This window comes from Periplaneta americana, chromosome 11 (assembly GCF_040183065.1).
Source record: "Periplaneta americana isolate PAMFEO1 chromosome 11, P.americana_PAMFEO1_priV1, whole genome shotgun sequence".
In the NCBI taxonomy this organism is placed as follows: Eukaryota; Metazoa; Arthropoda; class Insecta; order Blattodea; family Blattidae; genus Periplaneta; species Periplaneta americana.
The window spans coordinates 121,013,874-121,041,345 of record NC_091127.1 but is presented as its reverse complement, the minus strand read 5'-3'; the positions used below and the strand labels follow the sequence as shown (position 1 = coordinate 121,041,345).

The following is a 27,472-nucleotide window of genomic DNA, read 5'->3' as shown; positions in this document are numbered from 1 at the left end:
GCTCTTGGTCTTGTCCATTCATCACTGTCAGACGTAAAAATGGTAAAGACTTTAAATCAACAACTTCGTATGTGATATCTGATGTCATGGTTTTGGTGGAATTAGGGCTTACCCACGAACAGGTAATCGTTATCACTGTAATGGTATTGCTGCACTACAGGTTGTACCCAGACATACTTCTTTGTGACACAACAATGTTATCTGCTTCAACAGTGTTATTGCTTACTTTAACTAGAAATTATGTGACAGATATGCTAATTGAAGTGGTTTCATGACCTTTTCTCACATTGTACTAAACGCGGTCATGTAGTTAAGGATTTATGTATGTTCGTAAGTTTCATTTCCAGACAATTTCACTGCAGCGCTCGGCAAACTTGCGAAGTAATTCTTAGGTTTTTGCAGCTTAAAATACTGTAAAAATATACTGTTACATTGTCTTGAAAAGCACTGATGTAGCCAATGATGCAGCGTATTTTCCTGTTCATGAGGAGCTGCGCTTGTACGTGGGTTCGATTCACTGATTTGATTTCTTTCCGGGCTTTCCTCAACCGTAAGGTGAACATCAAGTAAACCTATGGTGAATCATGGGAATTGGTACCAGGGCAAGGTCGTTATTTCTAATGTAACAAGGTCCTCAAGCTTCCTAGTAAGAGGAAGTTCCTCGGAATGATAAGGGATACATATCGAACACACATCAAGTTGTCTATCAGTATTCCTTTCTTTAAATCTCACCATACAGCCACAATATCCTAACAACAGAACTTTGGTATTGCCCGGGCGTTCATATCCTTAATAAGGAGACATGTTCTAGGCCTCTCCATTGCACCACCACTAAAACTGTGGGATATTAAAACCTATAATACGGCCCTCACGAATCCATGGTTTCTTATTAGTGCGATATACTTCCCTCCAGACAACACAGCAATTCTGTGTTGGAGATTAGTCTGAACAAAATAAATGAATCGGTCGTTTGTAATACCACATGAGTCCACATTTTTACGAAAATGAGTTACGGGTACTATAACAATCTTGAGGGATAGACACATCAATTCCTCTGAAAAGAACGTGAGTCCAATCATTACTAAGCAGTTTTTTTAACCTTAAAATATTGAATTCCTTTCAAAACCACATCAGTCCCTGACTCATTTGGTTTTAATGCTGAACGGTTGTTAGATTTTAGCTGCACTAACTGCTACACAAATTTCAATAAATAGTCCATTACTTATCTATACGAGGATACTCTTATCTTCCCTGCTATAGGGAATTCGGTGTAGCTAAACGACTGAGTCGACACACTGACAGGATCTACGAACATTTTGCGTATATGGAACTAATAGTAAAATCAAGTAAAAGCAATAAATTCATAGTGACAGAAGTAAAACATGACGATATAATAGATTTCAAGCACTGGTGACCTCAATAGGTACTTCAAGAAAAACACATTGTCCATTCCTTCTTAGGGTAAAGACATACATAAAGACTAGAAGATTTCGTTTGGTATGACAAATTACAGGATGTATATATACGATGCTAGCACTCCCGGAGTTGTAGCAACATCAACTATATTAATGGAGAAGAGACGCATTTATTCAGTCTTGGAAAGGCAATCGAGATACCACCGCTGCCTGCAGAAAAAGCATACATTTCACTGGTGCCCATTCATGAAAAAAAGATGCAGGGCATAGGGAAGATCATTTCTGTATATCCCACATCAACATGTTGATTTTTATAACAACATATTGTAATGGCCGACTCACTCACAAGCCTTGGAGGCAGAGACAAATGCTTAAGTAAAAGAACAATCTGAAAATAAAGATATAAATAACATTGCATGGTTTGTATGGATTACTTCTTGTCTTTGTAGAGGAAAACATGAAGTTTATGTTATTTACTTATTGTTAACTGAGGATATGTGTGTACTCACACATTTACATCAAACATGTGGCACATTGGTTTCTATACTGTGAAATAACTGTTTAAGTCGGCTATGATATTTAGAATTTTATTTTGTGAATGATATGAACTGTTTTGAATCTGAAATAATAATAATAATAATAATAATAATAATAATAATAATAATAATAATAATAATAACAATATAAATTGATTAAAAACTGTATACTAATGTATTTCATGCTGCAACTACATAACATTGTATTAGGATACTAGAGTTTTTTATAAATGTTAAAACAGCCGAGTCCAAGAAACTAAAAATTTTTACGATGATATGGAATGAGATAATTATAATATCATGCTTTTGCAATAAAACAAAGTACTTTGCGAACCCCTATAAAAATTTCAGAGAGCTAACTTAAAATTCATTAACTGTAGATATTTTTTTTCTATTTTTCTCAGAACTTACTTTCTGTGACTCATGTGGTATTACAAATGACTGATTCAAATATCAAAAGTAATACCTATCATGAACAAGTCTTTCTAATTCTTCTTCTTCTGCTTTGCTGCGCCAGGTTTTATTAAAATAATGTTCACAGAAGAGCTGCTTCAATTTCGGAAGATCTTGGACTCTTTTCTGCCGTTGAAGTAGACGGATTCCCCCCCTCCCGAAGAAGAACCTGGAGTTGTTAGCTTTGCTACAGCAGAGTGTGAGGAGAAAGTTCTCAAGGGACCCTTCGTACCTCCCTTCGCCGCAAGCTTCTTCCCTCCCTTCTGTCTCCGCTCAGCCCCGAGCGCCCTTTCCTTCTTCAAAAGCTTCAGGGTGCCCACATTTTCGGCTAGAGTCCCCATCAAATCTTCTCCACTTCTGCTATATTCTAGTTCCTTTTGTGAGATCTTTCACATGGCAGAGTCATATTTTAATTTTTACTCAGAGTCCCCCGTTAGGGAGCTTCCTGGATTCTCAGGTTCTCCTAACTGAGCACCTGCAATGTGACTTGACTCATTTTCAGATTTCTCACTATGCCTTTCTCTAAGAGACCCCGTTAGGAAGCGCTCTTGTTTTGTTCTATGGGTAGATATATTTCCCACGCGAATGGAGTATCTAAAGTCACTACTCCCGGAGCTTCCATGGAAGAAGGAGACGTAAGTGAAATTGTGTTCAGCTTGGTATCCCAAGGGGATCGATTGCTACACTGAATATTTAAGTACCCCAGTGCCATTCAGCTCTCAGCCATGGATAAATATATAATAGGATGCGAAACTGCGGTCGGGACGGCAGAGGGCTCAAATAAGATGATCAGCGCCCGATGTCGTACTTGTGAACATTAGAATTACGTGTTAGGTACGTTACCCAGATTTCTTAATTATCCGTTCGTTTTAGACGTTGCTCGAGAAGACAAGATGGCAGCCAGAAACTTGCTAATAAGTGAACATAAAGAGATACTACGTGTATGTATAAGCAGAGTATGTTAAACAGTGATGTTTATGGACGTTATGAAAATAGTGTTGTTGAATGTATTGTAAAGTAATAGTAATATAATAAATTGAAATAACTAAGTAGTTTTTGAAGATTTTCCATTGCGCTGCACACTAAATATCCAAAAAATAAAATCCCAATTATCCAACCTTTTGCTTTATTTTGTCTCTGTCTGGTTATATTTTAATTGGGTAGTGTAAAATAGATTGTCTCTTTTATCTTACTGTTAGCTTCGGTAAGAATTTTCAGTGGAACTTGATGTGAGAAATAAAAATGTAAATGTTTGATTTGAAACAGGGGAGATCTATAACTGCAACTTGATTAATATATTTCAGTATTATTTGTATTTATCCTGGTAATAATGAACAGTTTGACTAGTAGACATTTTGTTTTTGCAGCATTAACTTCCCATGATTGTACGAGAAGATTCGAAGAGAACGGCAGTTACGTAGACTTTCGGCTCCCCCCTGCTACCATTAATGCATAACACAATGTCAATACGGCGATCGCTGTCGTCTGCGGTACAACGAACTTTTCTGTTGATTTTCGAGTTCGTCATTTTTTTCCGGTTATTATATACTTATTTAAGTTGTGTAAACTCTCGCTACTGGTTTTATATTTTATGTTCCAGTCTTACTATTTATTTTATTATTGTAAATATTTTTGTTTTATCACTATTATTATTATTATTAATGAATTATTTTGTATTACTATCTTTGTATCATCTCCGTCACGATTATTCTATTATTATTATTATTATTATTATTATTATTATTATTATTATTATTATTATTATTATTATTATTATTGTTGTTGTTGCTGTTGTTGTTGATGTTATTGTTGCTATTATTTCTATCATCAGCATTATTATCTGATCTCTGTAAAATTTATGTAGACTACTGGACTGTACCCGAGCACGAGCATATGCTCATTTCGGGTATCTATTCATATGTATTCATTTCAAATGTAAATTGTAAATAAATTTGAATTTGAATTTGAATTTGAAAAAAAAATTAGGTTAGTCTGAGAATAGGGATTAGGGTGGGAATACTTTCTGCATAGTTTAACATTTTCGTCACCAGGTGCGCTGCATGGGGTAATTAGTTTTTATTTTCGCTACTTGGTGCGCTGCTAGATGTAATAAGTTCTACACCGCCCGACAGGTGGCTGCAAGATAAATTTCTACATTAGCGCCTCTAGCATGTGTTACGAGAAACTCAGTAAGTTTCGCATCCTATTATATATTTATCCATGATGATACCTTACACATTGACTTGGGTGCAGAGTTGGGAGGTGATAAGGATAGGATAGGGCAGACGGGACGTTAAAGGAGATACTTCGTCTGACACCTCAGCTAAGACCTATCCAGCCAGCATCATTGTCCCTGCCAATAGCAAGCTACGACCGGCATAGACCGGCTCAGCCTCATTGGAGCACTCAAACCTCCCCGCCTACACAGACAGTGTTATTTTAAGTCAGGGATGTCAAGGTTAGAAGAACGTATTCGATTCTCCAATAAAGCACTGACTGATTGCAATGAATCTATTCTGCAGGCAGTAGCGGTGATCAAGATGGGTGAGCAAAATTAACTCTATTGGCCTACCACTGCGTGGTGAATTAAACTGCTTTTAAGCAATAGATAGGCCTAATGTGTTACATCATACAAGACAACAAGAAAACAAAGCATGTTTTGCAGCATGTACCTACGCAATTAATTATACATTAGTAGAATTTAATAATAAATAGAGACTCTCCTTAACTTACACAGTTTCAGATAATAACTAGGATCTAATTAATTGTTATATAGTTATCGAATAATGCAATTGGCACATAAACGCGCGTTTCTTTTTAAACTAATAAAAAAGGATAAGAAAGCACAAGACATTCTACATATGGTAAAATGAAATAACAGGCCTACAAAAAATAATAAAAATAGGTATATCCTCTTTAACTTAAGCACTTTTAGATAACGATACGTATCTAATTAATTGCTATGTAACTATTACATAATCATGTACTTATATAAAAAACAACACTTCCAGAAACAAATTTAAATTTCTGAATTATCGTCTAATTATTCAGAAGTGCATTTTTTGCTTTTTGCCGATACCAGCATTGTTAAGTCGGGCGCATATTATCATCTGATAATCCTGATCTTAGTCTTGGTTTTTTAGGTTTACATGTGAGAAAAATTGCTCACATATGTAAGTAGCCTACTGCCAAATACAGAAGTAGATTGCGCCGCAAACCTTTGTACCACCGAATATACATAGTATATCAGGAGTTAAGCTTTGCAAAATGTGAGAAGAACTTTACGATCATAGAGCGTCTTTGCTAGTGCATCATTGATGAAGTCAGTACTTTCTAACGGAAGATCTGAATTGGCAAACATCTCAAGTCCACGACAGTAATTTTTTTCACGACAGCAAAGAAACTATATAGGCTTGCAATATAAGAATATCTATTGAAATGAAATACTTGTATAATTAAAAAAAAACTCAGGCTTAGATACGGTCTTAGGATATTCTTTTTTACAGGATGGTAGTCTATGTAAAACACAACATGTCAGGTAAGAAGTCGAATTCGATAAATTTTGAACTTGCAACTCGTGACTGACAAGAAACGACTCTACGCTACTAGCAACATACCCTTTTGATTGTACTTCATTCTGTAAACTAAATGCAATGCATTGAGAAAGAAGCTCTACATACATCTGCACATATATTTACTACTGTTTAATGTCAATAAAAACACAAAATATGAATACATAAGTCTGTAGATCGACTAATAATTTCAGGCGTTTGACACTGCTTCTCTTTGTAACTACATAATTTCCACATACCAAACAAAGAGCATCATCTCATCTTTCAATCACATAAAAAGTCAAGAGTCCAGTCAACCTGAAACTTACTGAACGATTTCTTCGTCAATGTGTAATGTACAACCCTTGTGTTCACCAGTGACTTGTTTCTAGCAACACATATGCTACAGTTATCTTCTTGATTGTTAGATGTCACATTATTTATTTGACTATATATATATATATATATATATATATATATATATATAGAGAGAGAGAGAGAGAGAGAGAGGGAAGGAGAGAGAGATTTGAAAAAATCGTCTGCCCTTCACTGAGGGTGACCACAAGGATCCAGAAAGCAATAATACAATAATAAATATACAAAGTTGAAGATCAAGATTAAAATTAATACATTGTTAACAGTGAAAGAAAAATTAATTTAACTTAACATATAAGTGGTAATTTATTATTTGAAGAGAATCTCTAAGATTTTTAATTAGAATTTATTGAATTTCATAGAAATTAATTTTTAGGCTTTTAAGGAGATCACCTGTGAATTTTGGTAGGGCGCCTCTTGCTCCAAATAAGAGACCTCTCACAATCCGTTGATTAATTGGAATTTTATATTTGTCTGACAGGAATGGCAGGTAGGGCTTGTAGATAGCCTGTTTCTCAAAATTTACTTCCTCCGCCTGAGTGGTGTTCCTTTCGGAACAAATGGTGGGATCTAAAACCTGTGCTATATTTCCATTCCTTTTAAGTGCTATGATGTCAGCTCTCCGATTGGAATCTTCTACAGAAAGACAATGAATTTCCTCATGCACTTCCCATCTACGTTGTTGTAGGATTTGAGCGACAGATGTTCTGACTCGATGATGACGATTGTTTCGGTGCTTCGGCAGAACCCCAGCACATGTCCAAGGGTTTCTCTCTCGTTGCAGCCGATTTGGCGACAACGGGTTGTGCTGAAAGTTCGACCAGGCACCGACCTTACTTCTGTCAGGTTGCAGGACATCAGTGCATTTATGTATTCCGATGAAGATAATGGTGACTTTGTAGGCATCCAGAAATTAGCATTAGGGCAGTCTGCATATAATTATACTCCCTTTTCCTTATGCGGTAAGAGACACCAAGACTGGAAAGATCGAGTTCGCAATATCTCTCGCAGCTTTCTTACGTTAACTTTAGATGGAAGAGTGTCTTTTTGAATATTTAATTTGCGAAATGGCAGATTCAATTCTTCATTTAGGTTTCGTACATGATGAAATGTACATCTTGAAGAGTTAGGAGGCGACTTCATATATTATGGTGTTGAAGACCAGCCTCCCATTCAGCACACAGTAAACCCATTCCTCTGACTTTGTTTTTTAGCAGCGTATAACATGCTGTTCGGTGTATCATCAGGTAACATCATGATTTCCTTTACAGTACTTCTGATAATTTTATCTGTCTTGAAGAAAAGTCCTCGACAGTTGAGTTAAAGGTGTACATTGTAGAAGATATAGTAGGCTAATTATTTTAAATTTTTGATCTGATTTCAATGGTTTTGTTTTGACAAGGTTATTCAAGTCAGATGTTATGCGTTTTATTACTTTAGTTTTATCAAGTGTGATTTCATTATTAAAATCTATCCCAAGGTATTTAATATGTTCGTTTTTTGTGGTAATTGAAGCAATGATTTATCCTTGTAGGGTGGTAATTTTTCCTTTAGATAATTTTCCTTTCCGTAAGACTATAGATTTACTTTTTCGAGGATTGGGATTCAATCCTATTTCTGCAAGGCTCTGTCGGCTAAGTTAAGCAGAGTAGTCGCATCACTTTCCTTTTTGCATATTATTGCCACATCATCGGCGAATGCAAGGACGGATAAGGGGGGGGGGTAGGTCATCTGATAAACTGTATCCATATTTTTCAGATATTTAATTATCAGTGAGATTTTGTAGCACACTGTTAGTTGCTAGGTTAAACAATAATGGTGAGAGTGGAGAGCCCTGTGCTACTCCGCATTTAATTTCAATGGCTTTAGTTTTCTTTAATTCTGCTTTCCCCTGAATTATGTTTTTTGAAAGCAATGATTCAATAAGTCCATATAATTTTGTAGATATTCCAGAATGTTTCCTGTTTATATTATCTATCTTATACACATTGTCCTATTTCCTTACTGTTTTATAATGTTCTAGTGTAGAATGATAATTTTATATTTCTTAACCGTTTTCATTTCTTTTGTTTCTAACGAGTCCACATTTTGTGTTGAAGTCACTTAATAAAGTTTATTTTATTATTATACAAGGACTGCTCTCTTCTCGGCATTTTGTTAGAGAGAAGTTGAATGTGTTAGATATTGTAGATAATATAATATAATACTCTGTAGGTATTCTGGAAATGTACGAAGAGATTGACAGGATATCAAAAGACAAAGAAACCTTTGCATAGATTAAAAATATCACATGTCAGTCATACTTTATCACTTTTTTTTTTTGCAAAAATAATCTTTTAATTGTTATAAGTTTGTATGTTACAGACTCTGTTCGTTTTGTTTTACTTTCCTATAACTATTGCCCGTTATCCACATGATGTTTGGTTGAAGGAAGTACGTCTCGATTTCTTCAAGCCTCTTGCCATGAGTTTCTGGTAAGAACAGGAAAACAAATGCAGTGCAAACAAGGGCTGATATTCCAAATAATAAGAAGAGACCACTGATTCCATAAGCATTCATTATGGAAGGATACAACGCTACGCTGACACCACTCAGAACATCGTATATCCCAATAATCAACCCAGTACCCAACCCCCTGACTTTAGTAGGTAACATCTCCCCCATCATGATGAAAGGCAACATTCCCAATCCTATCATTGCAGTGAAGTTATAAAGAATAAAAATCAATATCTTGACCCAGACGATAGTGTCCCCATGAGCAATAACATCCGCAGTTATCTCGTAGTACAGAACTCCGATCAAAACTGAGGCACATATTACCGTTGCAACCCCGGAACTTAATCCTATTGTGCGCCTACCAATCACCAGAAGTAAGTAACAGAGTATCACCAATGATATTATTTCTACTGCTGTAATAACCAAAGATATGATATAACTGTCTATCCAGTCATCGTCTCCCTTTAACTTTGAGATAATGTCCACCTTGTAAGCCGTAATGATAGTGTTTCCCCAGAAGCACTGGAAAAGTAGGAAAATCAAACCGATGAAGAAAGGTTTTACTATGCAGGGCTTGAAATATCCACGTGTGGATAAGATGATTTGCCAGAAATTGAATAATGTTTCTCCATTCCGAATCTTTGATTTGTTTTCTTTTGACTTGATTCTTCCTGATATTCTCTTGATGTCATTCTGCACCTGTGCCAAAAAGAAGTGTCAATTACCTTTGACGTTATAAATATTGATTACTGTAACTGTTATCCATTATTTGTAATACAGGGCTTCTACAAAATACCTTTCCGTTTTAGAACACGTGTAATTTACGATCTGTGAAACTGAGGTGCATGAAAATAACATCAATTGAAAGAGAAATTCAAAAAAATTTAGTTGTGGCAACATTTTTTTCCTAGTTGGTAACACTGCCTCATAATAGCGCATACAAACAAATTTGTTTTTATTGAGGTGAAATGGTTGCTATAGAGGACAGAAAAGCTTCTTGTTTGCTTGATTTTCATGTGAAACAGTCGATTATTAATGTGCAATGGCATTACTGAACAGAGTTTGGTGAAAATCCACTCAGTGGGCCTACAATTCGTGAATGGTAGACTGATTTTAAGGCAAGATTTTTCCCAAGCGGTTTAGATTTCATCCATACCGACTACAGTTGCTGCAAGCCCTAAAACCAAAGGACAAAGTGCTACGAAGAAATTTCTGTATTAGTATGCAGACTTTAATTGAAAATGATTATGAATTTATTCGTTCCGTAGCCACTTTTCATCTTTCTGGTAAGGTGAACAGACATAATCTCAGAATCTGGAGATCGGAAAATCCGCGTAACTACGTGGAACTTCACAATAGGCTTGATGTGTATTGTGTTACCAAGGAGGGGACACATTAAACATCTTTAAGGTAAGGAACTAAATTTTTTGAGTTTCTCTTTTCATTGGTACTATTTTCATGCGCCTCGGATTCATAGAATGTAAATTACATGTGTTCGAAACCGGAAAGGTCTTTTGTAGGAATCCTGTAAATGTATGCGTGATCTTCTAATTATTAAATAATGTTATATAACCATTTTGTTGATTATTATGAGGGAATATTTCGTGAATATTGAGATATGCTCATATATATCATAGTGCACCAAACTTCACCATGGATACGATACGTACATGCGCAGTATCAGTGCAAGAATTTCAGAACTGTTCGTTAAGGCGCATACCGTATTTACAGATATGAATTCATAGTAGGCAGCTACTAAAATTATTAAAAGTCTGTCAGTGCTTTCTCTATCCTATAATATAATTAATTTTATTTCAGAAGATTTCCCCGATAGAATAAAAAAAAATAAATACTTAAAATGGGCCAAACATTCCTACTTTTTCCTACAGAAGAAGAAACGAATATAATTTCGGGTTGAATAAATCCGTAGATGAATAGGCCTAGTGGGCTAGCTTCGGGGAAGAAACAATGTTATCTACAGTACATAATCGAACATTTTCGAATGTACGAAGTAGCATTTATCCTGCTGTGAATTCAGCCACATTGTTTCCTCAATTGAAACAGACGTTAATAGAACAAAGTGAAGGTAAAATATATTTCAATATATTTCAAGTTAGTCTGTCGTACAGAGTTATTGATAACGTTTAATCATTTATGTACGAGTGAAACTGTTTTTTTTTATTTTTACTATCTGACCTTCCTAGACTTGCCTATAGACACAGAATAACACACAATTTACAATAATGGTTGTACATGAATGGGCACATGGAAAAAATATATAGATAAAAATTTAAGATAAAAATACAGATTTTCAATCACAAATAGAAATTTTAACAATTATGTGGTGTGTTTACCGTATAGGTGATTTTTTAAGATGACAACTGAGTATTTAATTATATTTTGGACAATTTCGTCTTGAATATCTTTGCTTAATTTATATTTCTCTTTCCACAGCACAAACAATTTAGGAACTGTTCCTCGGGACCCCAATAGCAGACCTGTCACTGTGAGACTCTGGATGTTGTATTTGTTACGGAAGTAGAGTATTGTTGATTCGTATATTTCTTTTTTCTCTTTATCAACATCCATAGGTTGTGCTTTGGACTGTTCAAAGCGTATTGTAGGGTCGATGATCTCTGCTACAGATTTTTTCCTATTGATGGCGATGATGTCAATCCTTCGTACGCTATCTTGATCAGCCAAACAATGAACTTCTTCAAAAACTTTCAAACGTTTGTTTCGGAGAGCAGCAGCAAGAAGGGAACGAATGATGTTATGTCGTTTTATTCTCGAAACACTGAAGTAGTGTTGCAATCATTACTCACTGTGTCATTAAAAACAATTGTATTCCCTTTTCCTCTTGGTTTTAGGAGATACAACACCAATTGCTTCATGTATTGGTATTGGTAAGGCATCACCGAGTACAAATAACTTGTTGAAGTGGCAGATAATGGATTCTTTTTCGGTGACTGTCGGTGAATTAACAGACAATGTTTCGGACAGGCGCATGATATGACTGCATATCGTTACTCGCAGCTTTTTCTGATATAGGGCCATATTTTTTCCGAAATGTTGCCGCTCGTTAAATCATACGGAAGTCACAAGTCTCTCCTCCACACTGAAAACTTTCTTATTCGCCTCGCCATCTTGCGCTCTTGGAATGGCTAGGAATTTTCCTCATGTCCGTCAGATGTCTCCCATCATGAGGTTCGTTCCAACAAGCGGTGAATGGATCAGTCCATGTACGGTTCTTGTACCATCTTATGCGCATGCGCTAGTTGAGCATCTGTTATGGAATTGAAACTGGACTGGACGCTGTTGGAACGCTTTCACGGATCGTTATGTACTAAATCTAGAGATTCTATAACTGTGCTCATGTTCGCTAAGAACGGAATGCTTAATTATTATCGTTTCGCAGCTAATTCTAATTAGAGAAAATAGAATTGCGGTAATTTTCTATAAAAGATGACAACAAATATGGAAGGCAGGAATTCCGCTAATTGAATGTCGTGTACTGGAAGATTCTCGTCTAAAAATAGTTATCTTTTTAATTTATGTACATTATTTATTATACTTTTAATCAAAGTTGCATGTTGAAATTGTAATTAACTATTTCAATACCCAAATAATTTAATTCTCTTTTTTTTTTTTGGCGAAAATTTAAATTACATCTCTAGTTTTATTATTCGTCTGTACTGTCACTTTTCATCTTAACTTCACTGATGTGAACAGTCGATCATGTCTTTCTTCAGCAGCCGTGGCGAAAATGCGGCTTACTAGCACATTGTGGCACGCAATGATAACTGTGCATTTCTCTTGCTTTCTACCTCTCACAACCTCCACCCTCTCACTCACTGGAGTCAAACCCCGTTCCATTTGTATATGTCTCTGACCTGCGAGTGGCATATAGTCGCAATGCCTCTCTCGAATACATGTACATCTACAAAAACGAAAGTTCCAAGTAGGATGGGAGGACGCATTTTTTGTTAACAATATGAATGATAATATTAAATGTATGATTTGTTCACAAGTATTACCAGGAAAACGGTTGTATAGAATAAAACGGCATTATACTATATGTTATTGATGAAACGTTAAAAGGTTAAGTGTTGTTGTTGTTGTTATTATTATTATTATTATTATTATTATTATGATTATTATTATTATTATTATTATCATTATTATTACTATTATTATTATTATTATTATTATTATCTCTGTACGTCGATCCTTTTCAGCAGATGTACGAATAATGCGGTTAGATCTTAAATATAAACTCACAGATTTACAATGTGATGTTAAATGAAAGCTAGCTGTAAGGACTTGACAAATGTTGAACTTTTCAAATCTTTGCCAAAAAATTAATATCCGAAGCTTCGTTCTTTCGCTTTCTCTTTTGAAGCTGTGTTCGCTACAACATACGTTTGTGAAAAATTATTTTCAACAGTGAAAATAGTAAAAACCAAATTTAGATCACGACTGACAGACAAATACCTTCGTGATCAACTACGACTGGCAGTAAGTGACATCATTCCTGATTTTGAAACTCTGACGCAGAGACATTCTGAAGACAGTTAATTTTAGGTTGTGATAATGTGTCCTATGTTTCATTCTTCATTTCTTTCTTTGTTACACGTACTAAACTTTAGTTTGTAACCTTGTACTGTATAAAATTGTATTGTAAGGAAAATGAAAATCCGTTAATAAGTCAGACAGTTGCTTCACTTTCCCTTCGGGTGTCCGCCTCCCTCCATCGGTGCTATGCACATTGCAGGTTACACAGTGGCTCGGCGCACAATGACATTTTCGCCACGACTGACTGTTCAGTATCCAGGAGACGTTGGTGAGCTTATGCGCATGCGCGTCTCGCGTACTCATCAGTACATGCCTCAATCTGCTGACTACTTCTGACTGTTCCAAATCCGTGTCAAAAGTTTGTTGGAACACCCGACTGCAGTACATGTTTCCGGTTCAGAACTGGTTCGAATTGTGTTGGAACGCTTTTTCTGTACTGCGCATGCTCACGATAGTTACGGACGGTTCCTGACTGTTGTTGGAACGAATCTCATTCACACCTCAAAATACGTCCGCCAATGTCATAGGTGCAACAAGGTCACAATATTCATATTCAGATTGGTTTTGCAAGAAAAATAAACAGATGTATTGGGACTTGGGACTTTTCGCCCTGTACATATGTATACCATTTCATTCGGAACTATTTTATATAGATATAAAATTGAAGACCATAATATGACTATTACATCCAATTCCAGTTAAATTATCAAGTTGTGGTTTTATAAGGAATCTTGTTTCTTTTACAATAAAATAATTGTAAATGTTTTGAAACCATCCTTGATGGATGCTTAAAAATTAAGAGAATTCCCTCACGAATAAAGGAGAATTCGATTTACGCACATACATAACAGGTCAAATAAACTTAGGCTTGTAAAATTCTAAAAAATTGTATATTTTTGAACTCCTCAATATATTTTTCAGCATTGTAGCATAATTTATCTTTATAATGTATGAAATGATAAAATAAAATTTAGTCGTTTTTTAGTGTGACGTTCATCTTTCTAGTGCATAAAATTGAGAAGTACACTAGCCGAAGTTTGTGTAAAATTACTTACTTGTGTATCTCGGCCAGGACCCCAAATCTTAGTGAGAGAAGCATGCGCATCCCTAAGACGACTCTTCCTGATTAGCCAGGACGGTGTCTCAGGAATGTATACCAGGAAGCCCACGATGGCGAGTAAGTCTCCACACATTGCGATTGCAGCAGCCGTCCGCCAGTGCAACAACGTTCCCAGAAGCAGTATCAGTAGAATGCCCAATAGGATGGATATCTTCATGGAGTTGGAGAATACGCCCCTCAATCTGGGATCAGTGAACTCGTCTGCGTACACCTGTAAGAGGAACATGGCAGTCCACTTCAAGGGATCTATAATAAAGTGGAATTTTGTGTTAAGTACGACATGAACAGAGTGTCTGAAAGCTTTACCAGTCGCAGAGGTGTGAAACAAGGTTGCATACTGTCTCCCTTACTTTTTAACCTGTTTATTGACGATATTACAGAGATTATGTTACGAGAAGACATTGACGCCCCAGTCATAGGTGACGTGAATATTCCAGTATTGTTATATGCGGACGATCTGACATTATGTTCTAGAAGTGTTAAGGGATTGCAGAAAGGACTTGACAAGCTCCAAATATACTCTAGGGACTGGGGATTGAAAGTAAATACTGAAAAGACGAAGACTATGATCTTTAAGAACGGATGTGTTTACAGTAAAAGGGAGACCTGGACATACGAAGGCCGAGCACTGAACAACGTGAAAAGTTTTGTTTACTTAGGGGTAACGGAAAATGGAATACACATATAGACACTACAAAACACAGGGCACTGATAAAAGCGATGGAAACGCTGAAGATACGTAACAAAATCCCTGAAGTCTCTCTAAATTTATTATATAAAGTATACAACGCGGTAGTTAGATCTACAATTACGTATGGGGCAGAAATTTGGGGTTGGGGAAGAACGGAAAAACTTAACCAGGTACAAAGCGACTGTTTAAAACGGATAGCGGGGGTGGGGAGGGGAACGGCTAACAGCGGAATCCTAAGAGAATTCGGACGCCATAGAGACTCAATAGAATGCAAGATAAAAGTTTTAAAGTACTACTTGAGGATTGTGCATGGAGGTCAGTCTCTTATTAGAGCGGTCTGTTATGGGGAGCAACTCGAGAGGAGAGACCAAGTAACCTGGGCAGGTAGATTACGCAGAGGATTGGAGGAAATAGGCATGGGATTTATAATCGGGGAAGATTGCAGGAACAAGCGAAATGTCTGGCGGAAAGTCAAGAAACGCCTGAAGGATATAGACAGGCGAATAACAGAAGGGGAATGTAGGGATAAGGTTGCTCTGGAGATCAAATCGATGATCAAAACAAATTGGGGGGGGGCGAACTATATCTCTATGGAGATAGCAAAGAAGGTAGACTGGGTTTAATCTGGTTTCGTCAGGAGCCTGGAGGGCACTTAAAACCGTCAACGAAGAGGGGGCGAGAATATGTCCTCTTTGCGGTAAAGGCGAGACATCACACTACATTTTGTCGGAGTGTGAAGCCACAGAAGCTCTGAGGAAACGATTCCTGCCAGAGTCCTTCATTACATCTGGCAGGGGGCACTTGGCAACATATATGTTAAATAACGTTAAATTTTGTGACAGTGTGGGAAAATTTATGGCAAAAGTTCTACAGTTGAGGGTGGAACTGGCCGAGGGGGAGGGATCCGAGAAAATAAGGGAAAGAGTTATTAATTAGTGTTGGAATGATGAAGTAATTAGTGGATAATGCTATTTTTGTATTTATTGTGTCTTCTTTTCTATTTGTATTTTATCGCGTGTGTATGTTTTTTATGTATTACCTTTATATTTATTAGTCGGATTATTTCGTGCAGTCTCAAAAAGGAATTGAATTGTTTATATATATATATATATATGTTTCACTGTGTTTTTTTTCTCTCTCTCTCTTTTCATATCTTACATTTATTTTATTTTTTTATTATTTTTGTGAAATTTGGTTTGAAGTTAGATTAGTTGTAATTGTGATAATTAATGATAACAGTAGTAATAAGAACAAATGTTTTTTACTATTTTATTATTATTAGTATTATTTTTGTTTTATTTGAAGATTCAAACTGTGCATAGTTACAGCACGAATGGCCGTACGGGCTCGTGCGAAGGATATTGTGTACATGAGTTTGTATAATTTATCATGCATCAATAAATGCACTTATCTATCTATCTATCTATCTATCTATCTATCCATCTATCTATCTATCTATCTATCTATCTATCTATCTATCTATCTATCTATCTATCTATCTATCTATCTATCTATCTATCTATCTATCTATCTATATCTATCTATCTATCTATCTATCTATCTATCTATCTATCTATCTATCTATCTATCTATCTATCTATCTATCTATCTATCTATCTATCTATCTATCTATCTATCTATCTATCTATCTATCTATCTATCTATCTATCTATCTATCTATCTATCTATCTATCTATCTATCTATCTATCTATATCTATCTATCTATCTATATCTATCTATCTATATCTATCTATATCTATCTATCTATATCTATCTATCTATATCTATCTATCTATCTATCTAACTATCTATCTATCTATCTATCTATCTATCTATCTATCTATCTATCTATCTATCTATCTATCTATCTATCTATCTATCTATCTATCTATCTATCTATCTATCTATCTATCTATCTATCTATCTATCTATCTATCTATCTATCTATCTATCTATCTATCTATCTATCTATCTATCTATCTATCTATCTATCTATCTATCTATCTATCTATCTATCTATCTATCTCTATCTATCTATCTATCTATCTATCTATCTATCTATCTATCTATCTATCTATCTATCTATCTATCTATCTATCTATCTATCTATCTATCTATCTATCTATCTATCTATCTATCTATATCTATCTATCTATATCTATCTATCTAATCTATCTATCTATCTATCTATCTATCTATCTATCTATCTATCTATCTATCTATCTATCTATCTATCTATCTATCTATCTATCTATCTATCTATCTATCCATCTATCCATCTATCTACCTACCTACCTATCCAGCTATCCGTCTGTCTGTCTGTCTGTCTGTCTGTCTGTCTGTCTGTCTGTCCGTCCGTCCGTCCGTCCGTCCGTCCATCTATCATGGCAGTCTCTGAGGGACATGTTTTTGTGTCATGAGATATTTCATTCACTTGTTTATTTACTACAGTCTGTCAATAGAAATGCACAAACTGGCATTGATTACAGTCTTGCATAATTACTTGTTATCGACTGTCTGTCGCCTGATGTTTGTGGCAGACGATAGTTATTCTTTTCTTGTCATCGTTTCCTTTCGCGAATCGGTTGAGGTACAAAATGACGCACATTGATTTATCGGGTACTATGACTCGTGACATTCATTTCTGAACACATTGATTTTAATTTTGCTAAAATAATGATATTATTATTATTATTAGTATTATTATTATTATTATTATTATTATTACTGCGGACTAAAGCAAGGATATGCACTATCACCTTTACTTTTTAACTTTTCTCTAGAATATGCCATTAGGAAAGTTCAGGATAACAGAGAGGGTTTGGAATTGAATGGGTTACATCAGCTTCTTGTCTGTGCGGATGACGTGAATATGTTAGGGAAAATTCACAAACGATTAGGGAAAACACGGAAATTTTACTTGAAGCAAGTAAAGCGATATGTTTGGATGTAAATCCCGAAAAGACGAAGTATATGATCATGTCTCGTGACGAGAATATTGTATGAAATGGAAACATAAAAGTTGAAGATTTATCTTTCCAAGAGGTGCAAAAATTCAAATATCTTGGAGCAACAGTAACAAATATAAATCACACTCGGGAGGAAATTAAACGCAGAATAAATATGGGAAATGCGTGTTATTATTCGGTTGAGAAGCTTTTGTCATCTAGTCTTCTGTCAAAAAATCTGAAAGTTAGAATTTATAAAACAGTTATATTACCGGTTGTTCTGTATGGTTGTGAAACTTGGACTCTCACTTTGAGAGAGGAACAGAGATTAAGGATGTTTGAGAAGAACGTTGTTAGGAAAATATTTGGGGCTAAGAGGGATGAAGTTACAGGAGAATGGAGAACGTTACACAATGCAGAACTGCACATATTGTTTTCTTCAAGGTTTTTTGCAAATAACTATACTGATTAGTAAATGATCAAACGATTAAGACGTTATAAATTGGTAAATACTATATTTGAAATTAGACAGGATTGTATTGAGTTATGAATTTATTAGAAACGTAATAGCAATGAATGTAAATGAGTGCATGCGATTCAATTGATTAAAGTGGAATTAATGTTGATCATGTAATTAGATTGACAAATAATATGTTTAAACAAGTAAGCTGACAGCTGTATTGAGGTTACGTAGACGATTTTTGCTGACAAGCGAATGCGCAAGGTTAGACACTGCCCTACATATACACATAGAATGTACCGATTCTGCTGTTAAGTTTGTTCACATATTGTCGGCATCTGCTAACCTGAATGCGATATTTATTACGTGAAATAGTTAAGTATTATGTAAACAAGGATCTAAAATTTAAATATAAATATGTCTGTTGTAAAAGATAATTGGATGAATATAGCAGCAGGGACGATTTATATACACTTGTTTATTATAGAGTTAAAAAAAAAAAGAGAATTTCAAGTAAAGAAGTTTGAATGTTTAAAATAAATGCGATAGGGTGAAAACTTGCGCTAAAACCAGAAGTAAGTGTAAGTTAAACCAACAGAAATTGAATAGTTACATGATATAAAATTTGTTATTAAATTATATATTTATTGTGTATAATCACTATTTGTGCATATATCAGTTTCAATTATTAAGTTTATGTACTTTTGAACTATTAATACATAATACTAATGCTAATATTGTTTTCTTCATCTGACATAATTGCGAACATTAAATGCAGACGTTTGTGATGGGCAGGGCATGTAGCACGTATGGGCGAATTCAGAAATGCATATAGAGTGTTAGTTGGGAGGCCGGAGGGAAAAAGACCTTGGGGAGGCCGAGACGTAGATGGGAGGATAGTATTAAAATGGATTTGAGGGAGGTAGAATATGATGTCAGAGACTGGATTAATCTTGCACAGGATAGGGACCGATGGCGGGATTATGTGAGGGCGGCAATGAACCTGCGAGTTCCTTAAAAGCCATTTGTAAGTAAGTATTATTATTATTATTATTATTATTATTATTATTATTATTATTATTATAATTATTATTATTATTATTATTATTATTATTATTATTAAACGATCGCCCAAGAGAACCCTAATTGATGACGTAGCTGCAATAAGGGCTCATAGCCCCATAGGCCCTTTTTCCGGAAAATGCATAAATCGATTATCCGTAGTTTCTTTGTTATACCCACAAAGTTTCGTTGAGAAATTTTGAACAGTAATGCAGGTAAGTTAATTTTAATATATTTTATGCTCGACCATGCCGAAATGTAGTAATTATACTCGTACACCTGGTAGCAGACCTTTAATGCATGTCATTAAAGTACACCTACTCATTAAAGGTAAGGTCTTTCAGCCAATGACGACTCAGGTTACAACTGTTCAGCCAATGACAGGTCAGCTTTCTACCGTTATAAAACCGCAAGTATCGATTATTCTCGGATATGCAATCGAAAGAGAATTAGCGAAAAGTCACGGAGGCTGGAAATCCAATACTGTCGCAGAAGGTTATGTTCTGTTACTATAATAATTAGCGTTAATTGTAAATAATATTCAAATAAATTCAATTTGTCATCTCGTTTTTCAATGTCTAATTTAATTTCAATGCTATCTCTGTAGGTTCTTAAGGCCTAGCAAGGTCAATGTGCACGTCTGTTCCTCGGAAAAAATCAATACTTTCGCGTCTGCGCACATCTCACAACATACGGGACATTGCTCCAGGTCAGATACAATAAAATTAATAATATCAAGTTAGAAATATGGTCGAGCATAAAAAGTCGTATGAAACTCGCCTATAATGGTAATTAAGAAGCTCGTATGAAAATTATGAAACTCGCTTGCGCTCGTTTCATAAATATCCATACTCACTTCTTAATTACCTTCATTATAGGCTCGTTGCATAATGTACTATTATAGGCCCTGCACTGTTTTTAAAAATTCCAACTCTATATATCTCAGAACAGCATTTTGGAGTATGGGCCCTTATTGCAGCTACGTCCTCAATTTACCAAGCGGTATGCTCAGATTTTAGTTCACACATAAGCAAGGACGCACACACACAGGGTGAACCGTAAGTAATGTCATTAATTAATTTATTAATCTGAAAAGAGAAACATTTTATATATAACTTTGCTCGTTTTTGCTTCCTTTTCGAGATAATAATTGTTTTATGAAATATTTCATAGCGTATTTTGGGAAAGCTATTCATTTAATTACAAATATGCTCAATCAACTGAAGATAACGGTTGTTATGAAAATAAGTGATTGAAAAAAAAATAGTTTTCTCCTTTAAATGTTTTATTAATTACAAATATGCTCAATCAACTGAAGATAACGGTTGTTATGAAAATAAGTGATTGAAAAAATTAGATTTCTCCTTTAAATGTGCAAGATATTTGATTTGAACAGATGAAACTTTTCGTTCAGTAACAGAATTTTACAACTGATTATCATATCTGAGCTATTAAAATAAGAAATTTCAATGTAATAATGCCAATAAACTAAAACACTAGTTACCAAGTCCCCAATGGATAGACAAATAAATAACTCGTTTATATTTAGCCACTGCTTGCTGGATCGCATCCTATGGGTGCTTACACTGCCTGATGAATAAACGCTTTTGTGCGTGTAGCCGCTAGGTGACAGGTAGTGCACATCCCTATTACAGATAATGTATAGCGCTGTGGACTGTCTGCAATCTAGCGGCAAAATAACTGATTGAGCAGACAGTTTTGCATAGCCATAGGATGCGATCCACCAGGCAGTTTATTTACCCAAAGTTTATGATTTATAGACAAAGAATTTTCTATAATATGTTATCTGTTCCTTAGACAATTTTGATGCATTTCATTATCAGTTCGATAAACAACAAATATAGAAGTACAAATGAAGTGCTTGAGCCTTCAGAGCAAAGATGTAATAGAAGATGGCAATCGACAAACTGCGAGATTTTAGATAATTGGGATGAGTCAAACCTTACCTATGGTCAAACCTTCCTAGTCTCCCCTATACCAGGTATCAATATTTCACGAAACATAGTATTGCAGAGACTTTTTTTTTCGACTATCCGCAAATACAGAATTTAGATGAAGTGAGAAACATATGTCCATTATATTTTGCATACTATTCTTTGTGTAAAAGACAAAGATTTTCTACACGAAACAAGTAGAAATGAAGTAAAATTACGGGCCAGTTCTCCGTTTTTCAGGAAGATATCCGTGACTTTTTGTCCTTTGCTTGAGACTAAAAATATATCTACAATACATTTTGTGAGACAAAAGGTGACTGTAAAGTCTTGGTTTTACTGAACCGACGCATGCGAGGAGCGAGGCCCGCCGCGCACAAATCCGGACTACACGAATGATAGTGAGTGGTTTCTATAACTGCGAGGTACGCAGACTCCGCACCTCGCAGTTATAGAAACCACTATCTTTCGTGTAGTCCGGATTTGTGCGCTGCGGCCTCGCAACTCGGATGCGTCTGTTCAGAAAAACCAAGGCTTAATAGAACAAGCAAGACATAACGTAAAAGACGTAAAGTTTAATGAGCATTCATGGATGCAATGATTATGACGTATTAGGTTAAAATATTATTGAAAAGTTAGGTTCACATTTTAACTGTATACGGTATACAATATATAGGCCTAAATCTATGGAACGTAGAATTTTTCTACTATTGTTATCGTATGATAACTGTGATGGTGATGTACAGTGCATGTCAAACCTATGTTATCGGTATTCTTACAGAGTCACAAGTTTACTTCTTGAACGTTGGGTTTTCTTATTTGTTGTAGCACTAAACCGGCAACGCAACTGAATCGTGAATTGCAGAAACCTGACATGTACGTTTGAGTAAATACTTGAGGAGCGACACAAACTGATTACTTAAAAAAGCAGTTGGTATATTGAAGTGAATGTTTTTTATTGAAGCATTTAAGAAGTTCTACTTTTTGATGATGATGATAATAATAATAATAATAATAATAATAATAATAATAATAATAATAATAATAATTATAATGTTTTATTTTCGCTGGCAGAGTTAAGGCCATAAGGCCTTCTCTTCCACTCAACCAGCCTTAATCAATACAATACATAAATTTAAATTACAAATATTTACACTACACTTAAAAGGTTCTCCAGCAATATTCTTCACTACATATTTATTTAAATTTAGATAAATCTATAAGGTAAAATAGTAACTTAATTTATGAGCTAATTTAATTTAATGAATTATAATTAATTTAATATTTGAAATAGCTAGTAAAATGATGAAAATTAATTTAATATAGGCTTACTAGGACTATGTAACAGGGAGAATATATATATATATATATTTCTATTTCTATGATGAGAATATTAATGTAATTGCCATTAGAGGTTTTGTAAATCTATTTAGAGAAATTAATGATGATAATAATAATAATAATCATAATAATAATAATATTAATAATAATAATAATAATAATAAGAATGGACAGATGTTAGTTTCATTATAAGTAACAAATATTATTCAGCAATTAATCTGTTAAGTAAGAATTTATATAATTTTGACCTAAATGAAGTTATTGTCCAACAACCCCTTATATCACTCGGAAGCGAGTTCCAATTTCTAGCAACTGAAACTGTATAGGATGAAGAATATAAAGATGTCATGTGGTAGGGTATAATGAGTAAATTGTTATGATGAGATCTTGCACTTAGCTGATGATATGCGGATAAATTTTGAAAACGAGAAGCCAAATAGATTGGGGTAGCGGTGCGCAGAATTTGAAATAAGAGAACATATACATATTAACGTTTTCTTTTTTCAACAATTACTGTAGCTGTTCCAATAAATGTTTCCACGAATTTTTTTTTACTATTAACAAACCCAGGAAAATTTATTTTCTGCAAGGCTGTCGTAATTGCGTTCGCGTGACCAAAATTTGTACAAGCACTTGTTATGATATTATTAACATGGTGCAAGAAAAAAAAATCAAATTTTATCTGCCCCCATGAGAATGTTTGCTTGTTAGTTGAGGATGTCCATTCTCTCCACATTGTACAGAACTTAATATTATAAAATTATTACAGCTCCGGTTGTAACGACGATGCCTTTCGCGATGCCCTCGATGATTCTACCAGCCAATATCGTGCTGACATTCTGGGCCGCAGCGATTGTGATCCAACCTACGATGTAGGCCACGTGTCCCAGTATGATCATCTTTCTTCGCCCCCAGAAGTCTGTGATGATGCCGCCAAACATGTACCCGAGAGGAGAAATAATGGAATAGATGCTCACTGGAATACACCGAAAACAAATTTAATTGTATTCTTTTTCCGAAAATAGTAAAAAACTTAATAAAATAATCACATTGTGTTTGTGTGCGTGTGAGACAGAGAAAGAAAGAGAGATTGAGGGTGACATTGCTCTTTTTAATTTTCATTAGTGTCCTCGAAATGAACATTATCAATATAAAATCAAATTCCTTTTTCCTTGTGTCTATAGAGGATGCAGTCGAGACTTCGTCCGACCAATTGATCCGTTGTAAATAGAAGACCCTGAAAAAGAAATTGTGAAATTATTCAGACTCTGTATGATTTGAGGCTTTCTCGGCGTTGGTTCGCTAATATGTTTTCGCGGGATATCAGCCGCGTTAAAATTTTGGAATGTTCCAAGCTTTCAACTGCTATCTCTGCAGCCATCTTCAGGGGAGTAGTGTCTGGACAGAAAGTCGTAGGTTATATAGATGTTACCTACGACTTTCTGTCCAGACACTACTTCCCTGAAGATGGCTGCAGAGATAGCAGTTGAAAGCTTGGAACATTCCAAAATTTTAACTCGGCTGATATCCCGCGAAAACATATTAGCGTATTCAGACTCTATTTGTGAATATGTAGGACGAAGATGCCGAAGATATGACTGTCATAAGTAGAGCTAGGAAATTGGTACTAATACTGTGACGATTGTATATCTACCGAGTAAAAAGTAATAGAGGGTCTCTTGGTATGAGTGAAGCAGAACGACGAAAGCCTTGGTTTTTCTGAACCGACGCATGCGACGTGCGAGATGCGAAGCCCGCCTCGCACAAATCTGGACAACGGGAGAAATACTGAGTGGTTTCTATACATGTGTGATAACGCCCTACTAATATAATTATGTGTCGAAACGTGTATGTTAATAAACAATTAGAAAATGAAACATATAATTTCATTATAATATGTCTATATAGAGCACCATCTGGAGACTACGAAAATGTTATTCATTTATTGGAAAAGCCACTAGAATACTTACAGAAACTGAAACGTGAATGCATTATTTGCGGAGACATCAATGTCGATTATCTAACAGAAAGCAATAGGAAAGATCAACTAAATTCATTGCTAGCATCTTTCAATTTAATTTACACAGTAAACTTTCTGAACAGAATACAAGGGGATTCAGCTGCTGCAATAGACAACATATTCATCGGAAAAGAAAAAATAGGTATATCTCAAACGATCCCAATAATTAATGATCTTTCGGATCACGATGCTCAACTCTTAAGTATAAATATTAACACATCATCAAAAAAACCAACTAAAGTGAGATTCAGAAATATAAACAGGGAATCATTAAGTAATTTTGAAATAAATCTTAAAAATGAAACATGGGCATCAGTATACAGTCGAAGTGATATGAACAGTAAATTCAACGAGTTTCATAAAACATTTCTAAATATTTTTGAATCCAGTTTCCCTGTAAAGTATAAAAATGAAGCAATATGTAACAATAGATGGATTACACAAGGTATTAAAATATCATGCCAAACCAAGAGATCATTATACATACAGAGCAGAAATAGTAATGATACAAAATTAAAACAACACTATAAAAATTATTCAAAAATATTACACAAAGTAATTCAAAAAGCTAAAGAATTACACTATAATACAACAATACAAAACTCTGATAATAAAATCAAAACAACTTGGAACATAATTAAAAAAGAAAGTGGACGATCAAAAAGTAAAGTAACAAACTATAACCTTATATCTAACAATACAAAAACGTCAGACCCAAATGAAATTGCAAACATATTTAACAAATATGTTCTTACAATAACTGATAACCTCAACATCCCCCAAGGTCATGTTATTAACTGTTTAGATTCTTTAACATAATATTTTCCGACAAAATTCCCAAATATTCAAATATTTCCAACAAACAAACAAGAAATAATTGCAATTATTAAACATCTAAAATCAAAAAAACTCCTCAGAGTATGATGAAATAACAAGCAAAATATTAAAAGCGAGTTCACATATTATAGCTGGGCCATTAAGTTATTTATGTAACTATTCAATGTTCAACGGTATATTTCCCGAGAGACTAAAATATTCAGTGGTTATTCCTATTTTCAAAAAGGGAGAAACAACGTCTCCAGAAAATTACAGACCCATATCACTTCTACCAGTTTTCTCCAAAATCTTTTAAAAAGCAATGTATAAAAGATTATATCATCATCTAGAAAGATACAACATTTTAGTCCCAGAACAATTTGGATTTAGGAAAAATAAAGGCACAGAAAATGCAACATTTAGTTTAACTGACAAAATTCTGGAGGCAGTCAATAAAAAAATTACAAGTTGGAGGGATTTTCTGTGATTTATCCAAAGCATTTGACTGTATAAGTCATAAAATGCTGCTAGATAAATTAGATTATTATGGAATTAAAGGTGTTGCACACCAATGGTTTTTACTCATATCTCATAGATAGGAAACAGAAAGTTGAAATCAATACAACTATGAAATCTGCATCGACATGGGGAACTATTAATAATGGAAGTCCTCAAGGATCAATATTAGGTCCCCTACTTTTTCTAGCGTTTATAAATGATCTTGCCCCCCTAATAAAAGATGTAGGTCATCCCATATTATTTGCAGATGACACAAGTATAGTAATTACAGCCAATAACTCCAACACACTCCAATCTTCAACAGAGGAAATTCTCTTCAAAATATGTGACTGGTTCTCAGCCAATAAATTATTATTAAATTGTAACGAAACTAACATAATTCAATTTAAATCCTATCCAAATTCAACGTCGCAAATTTCTAGTGCAATAATTAATAATAGGTCCCTATTAGAAACAACAACATCCAAATTTCTTGGCTTAAAAATCGATAATGTGTTAAATTGGAAAAATCATATTAAAGAAATTACCCCCAAACTAAATTCAGCTTGTTTTGCTATTAGATCTATGCAAAAGATAGGAAATATCAATACTTTAAAAATAATATACTTTGCATACTTCCACTCGGTAATGAGTTTTGGAATAATATTCTGGGGAAATTCCACAGATAGTAACAATATATTTCTATTACAAAAAAGAGTAATAGAATAATAGTAGGTGCGAAATCTAGGGAGTCGTGTAGGACTATTTTTAAAAAACTACAAATAATGCCCATGGCTTGTCAGTATATTTTTTCATTAATAATCTTCCTCGTATGTAATCGTGAAATCTTTGTAACTAATTCAACAGTTCATAGCATAAATACACGTCAAAAAATTACTTTCATACTCCATCGGCAAGTCTATCGTGCTATCAAAAAGGAGTGCGTTATATGGCAGTACAAATGTTTAATAGCCTCCCTATCGATATAAAAAATGAAACTCAAAACATAAAATTATTTAGGGCCAAATTAAAGAAGTACCTAATTTCTCACGCCTTTCGTTCTGTAGGTGAATTCATGACATTCAATAACACTTCATGAAATTGATACTAAAAGTATGTGTTGTTCTAGTAGACTATATTGTAAATCTCGTCTGTATATAAT

At 34.6% G+C, this 27,472-nt stretch overlaps 1 protein-coding gene across 1 annotated transcript in view; it reads right to left on the bottom strand.

The window, feature by feature from the left end:
* Positions 1–6,166: 6,166 nt before the first annotated feature.
* The window catches only part of LOC138709299 (facilitated trehalose transporter Tret1-like), a 37,217-nt gene continuing 15,911 nt past the window's right edge, over positions 6,167–27,472 (bottom strand). Inside the window, exons 4-6 of the mRNA XM_069839972.1 lie at positions 23,744–23,952; positions 14,457–14,732; positions 6,167–9,525 (exon numbers count right to left, since the gene is read on the bottom strand). Of these exons, the coding sequence (XP_069696073.1) occupies positions 8,689–9,525; positions 14,457–14,732; positions 23,744–23,952 (1,322 nt within the window). The 3' untranslated portion in view covers positions 6,167–8,688. The remainder of the gene's footprint in view (positions 9,526–14,456; positions 14,733–23,743; positions 23,953–27,472) is intronic.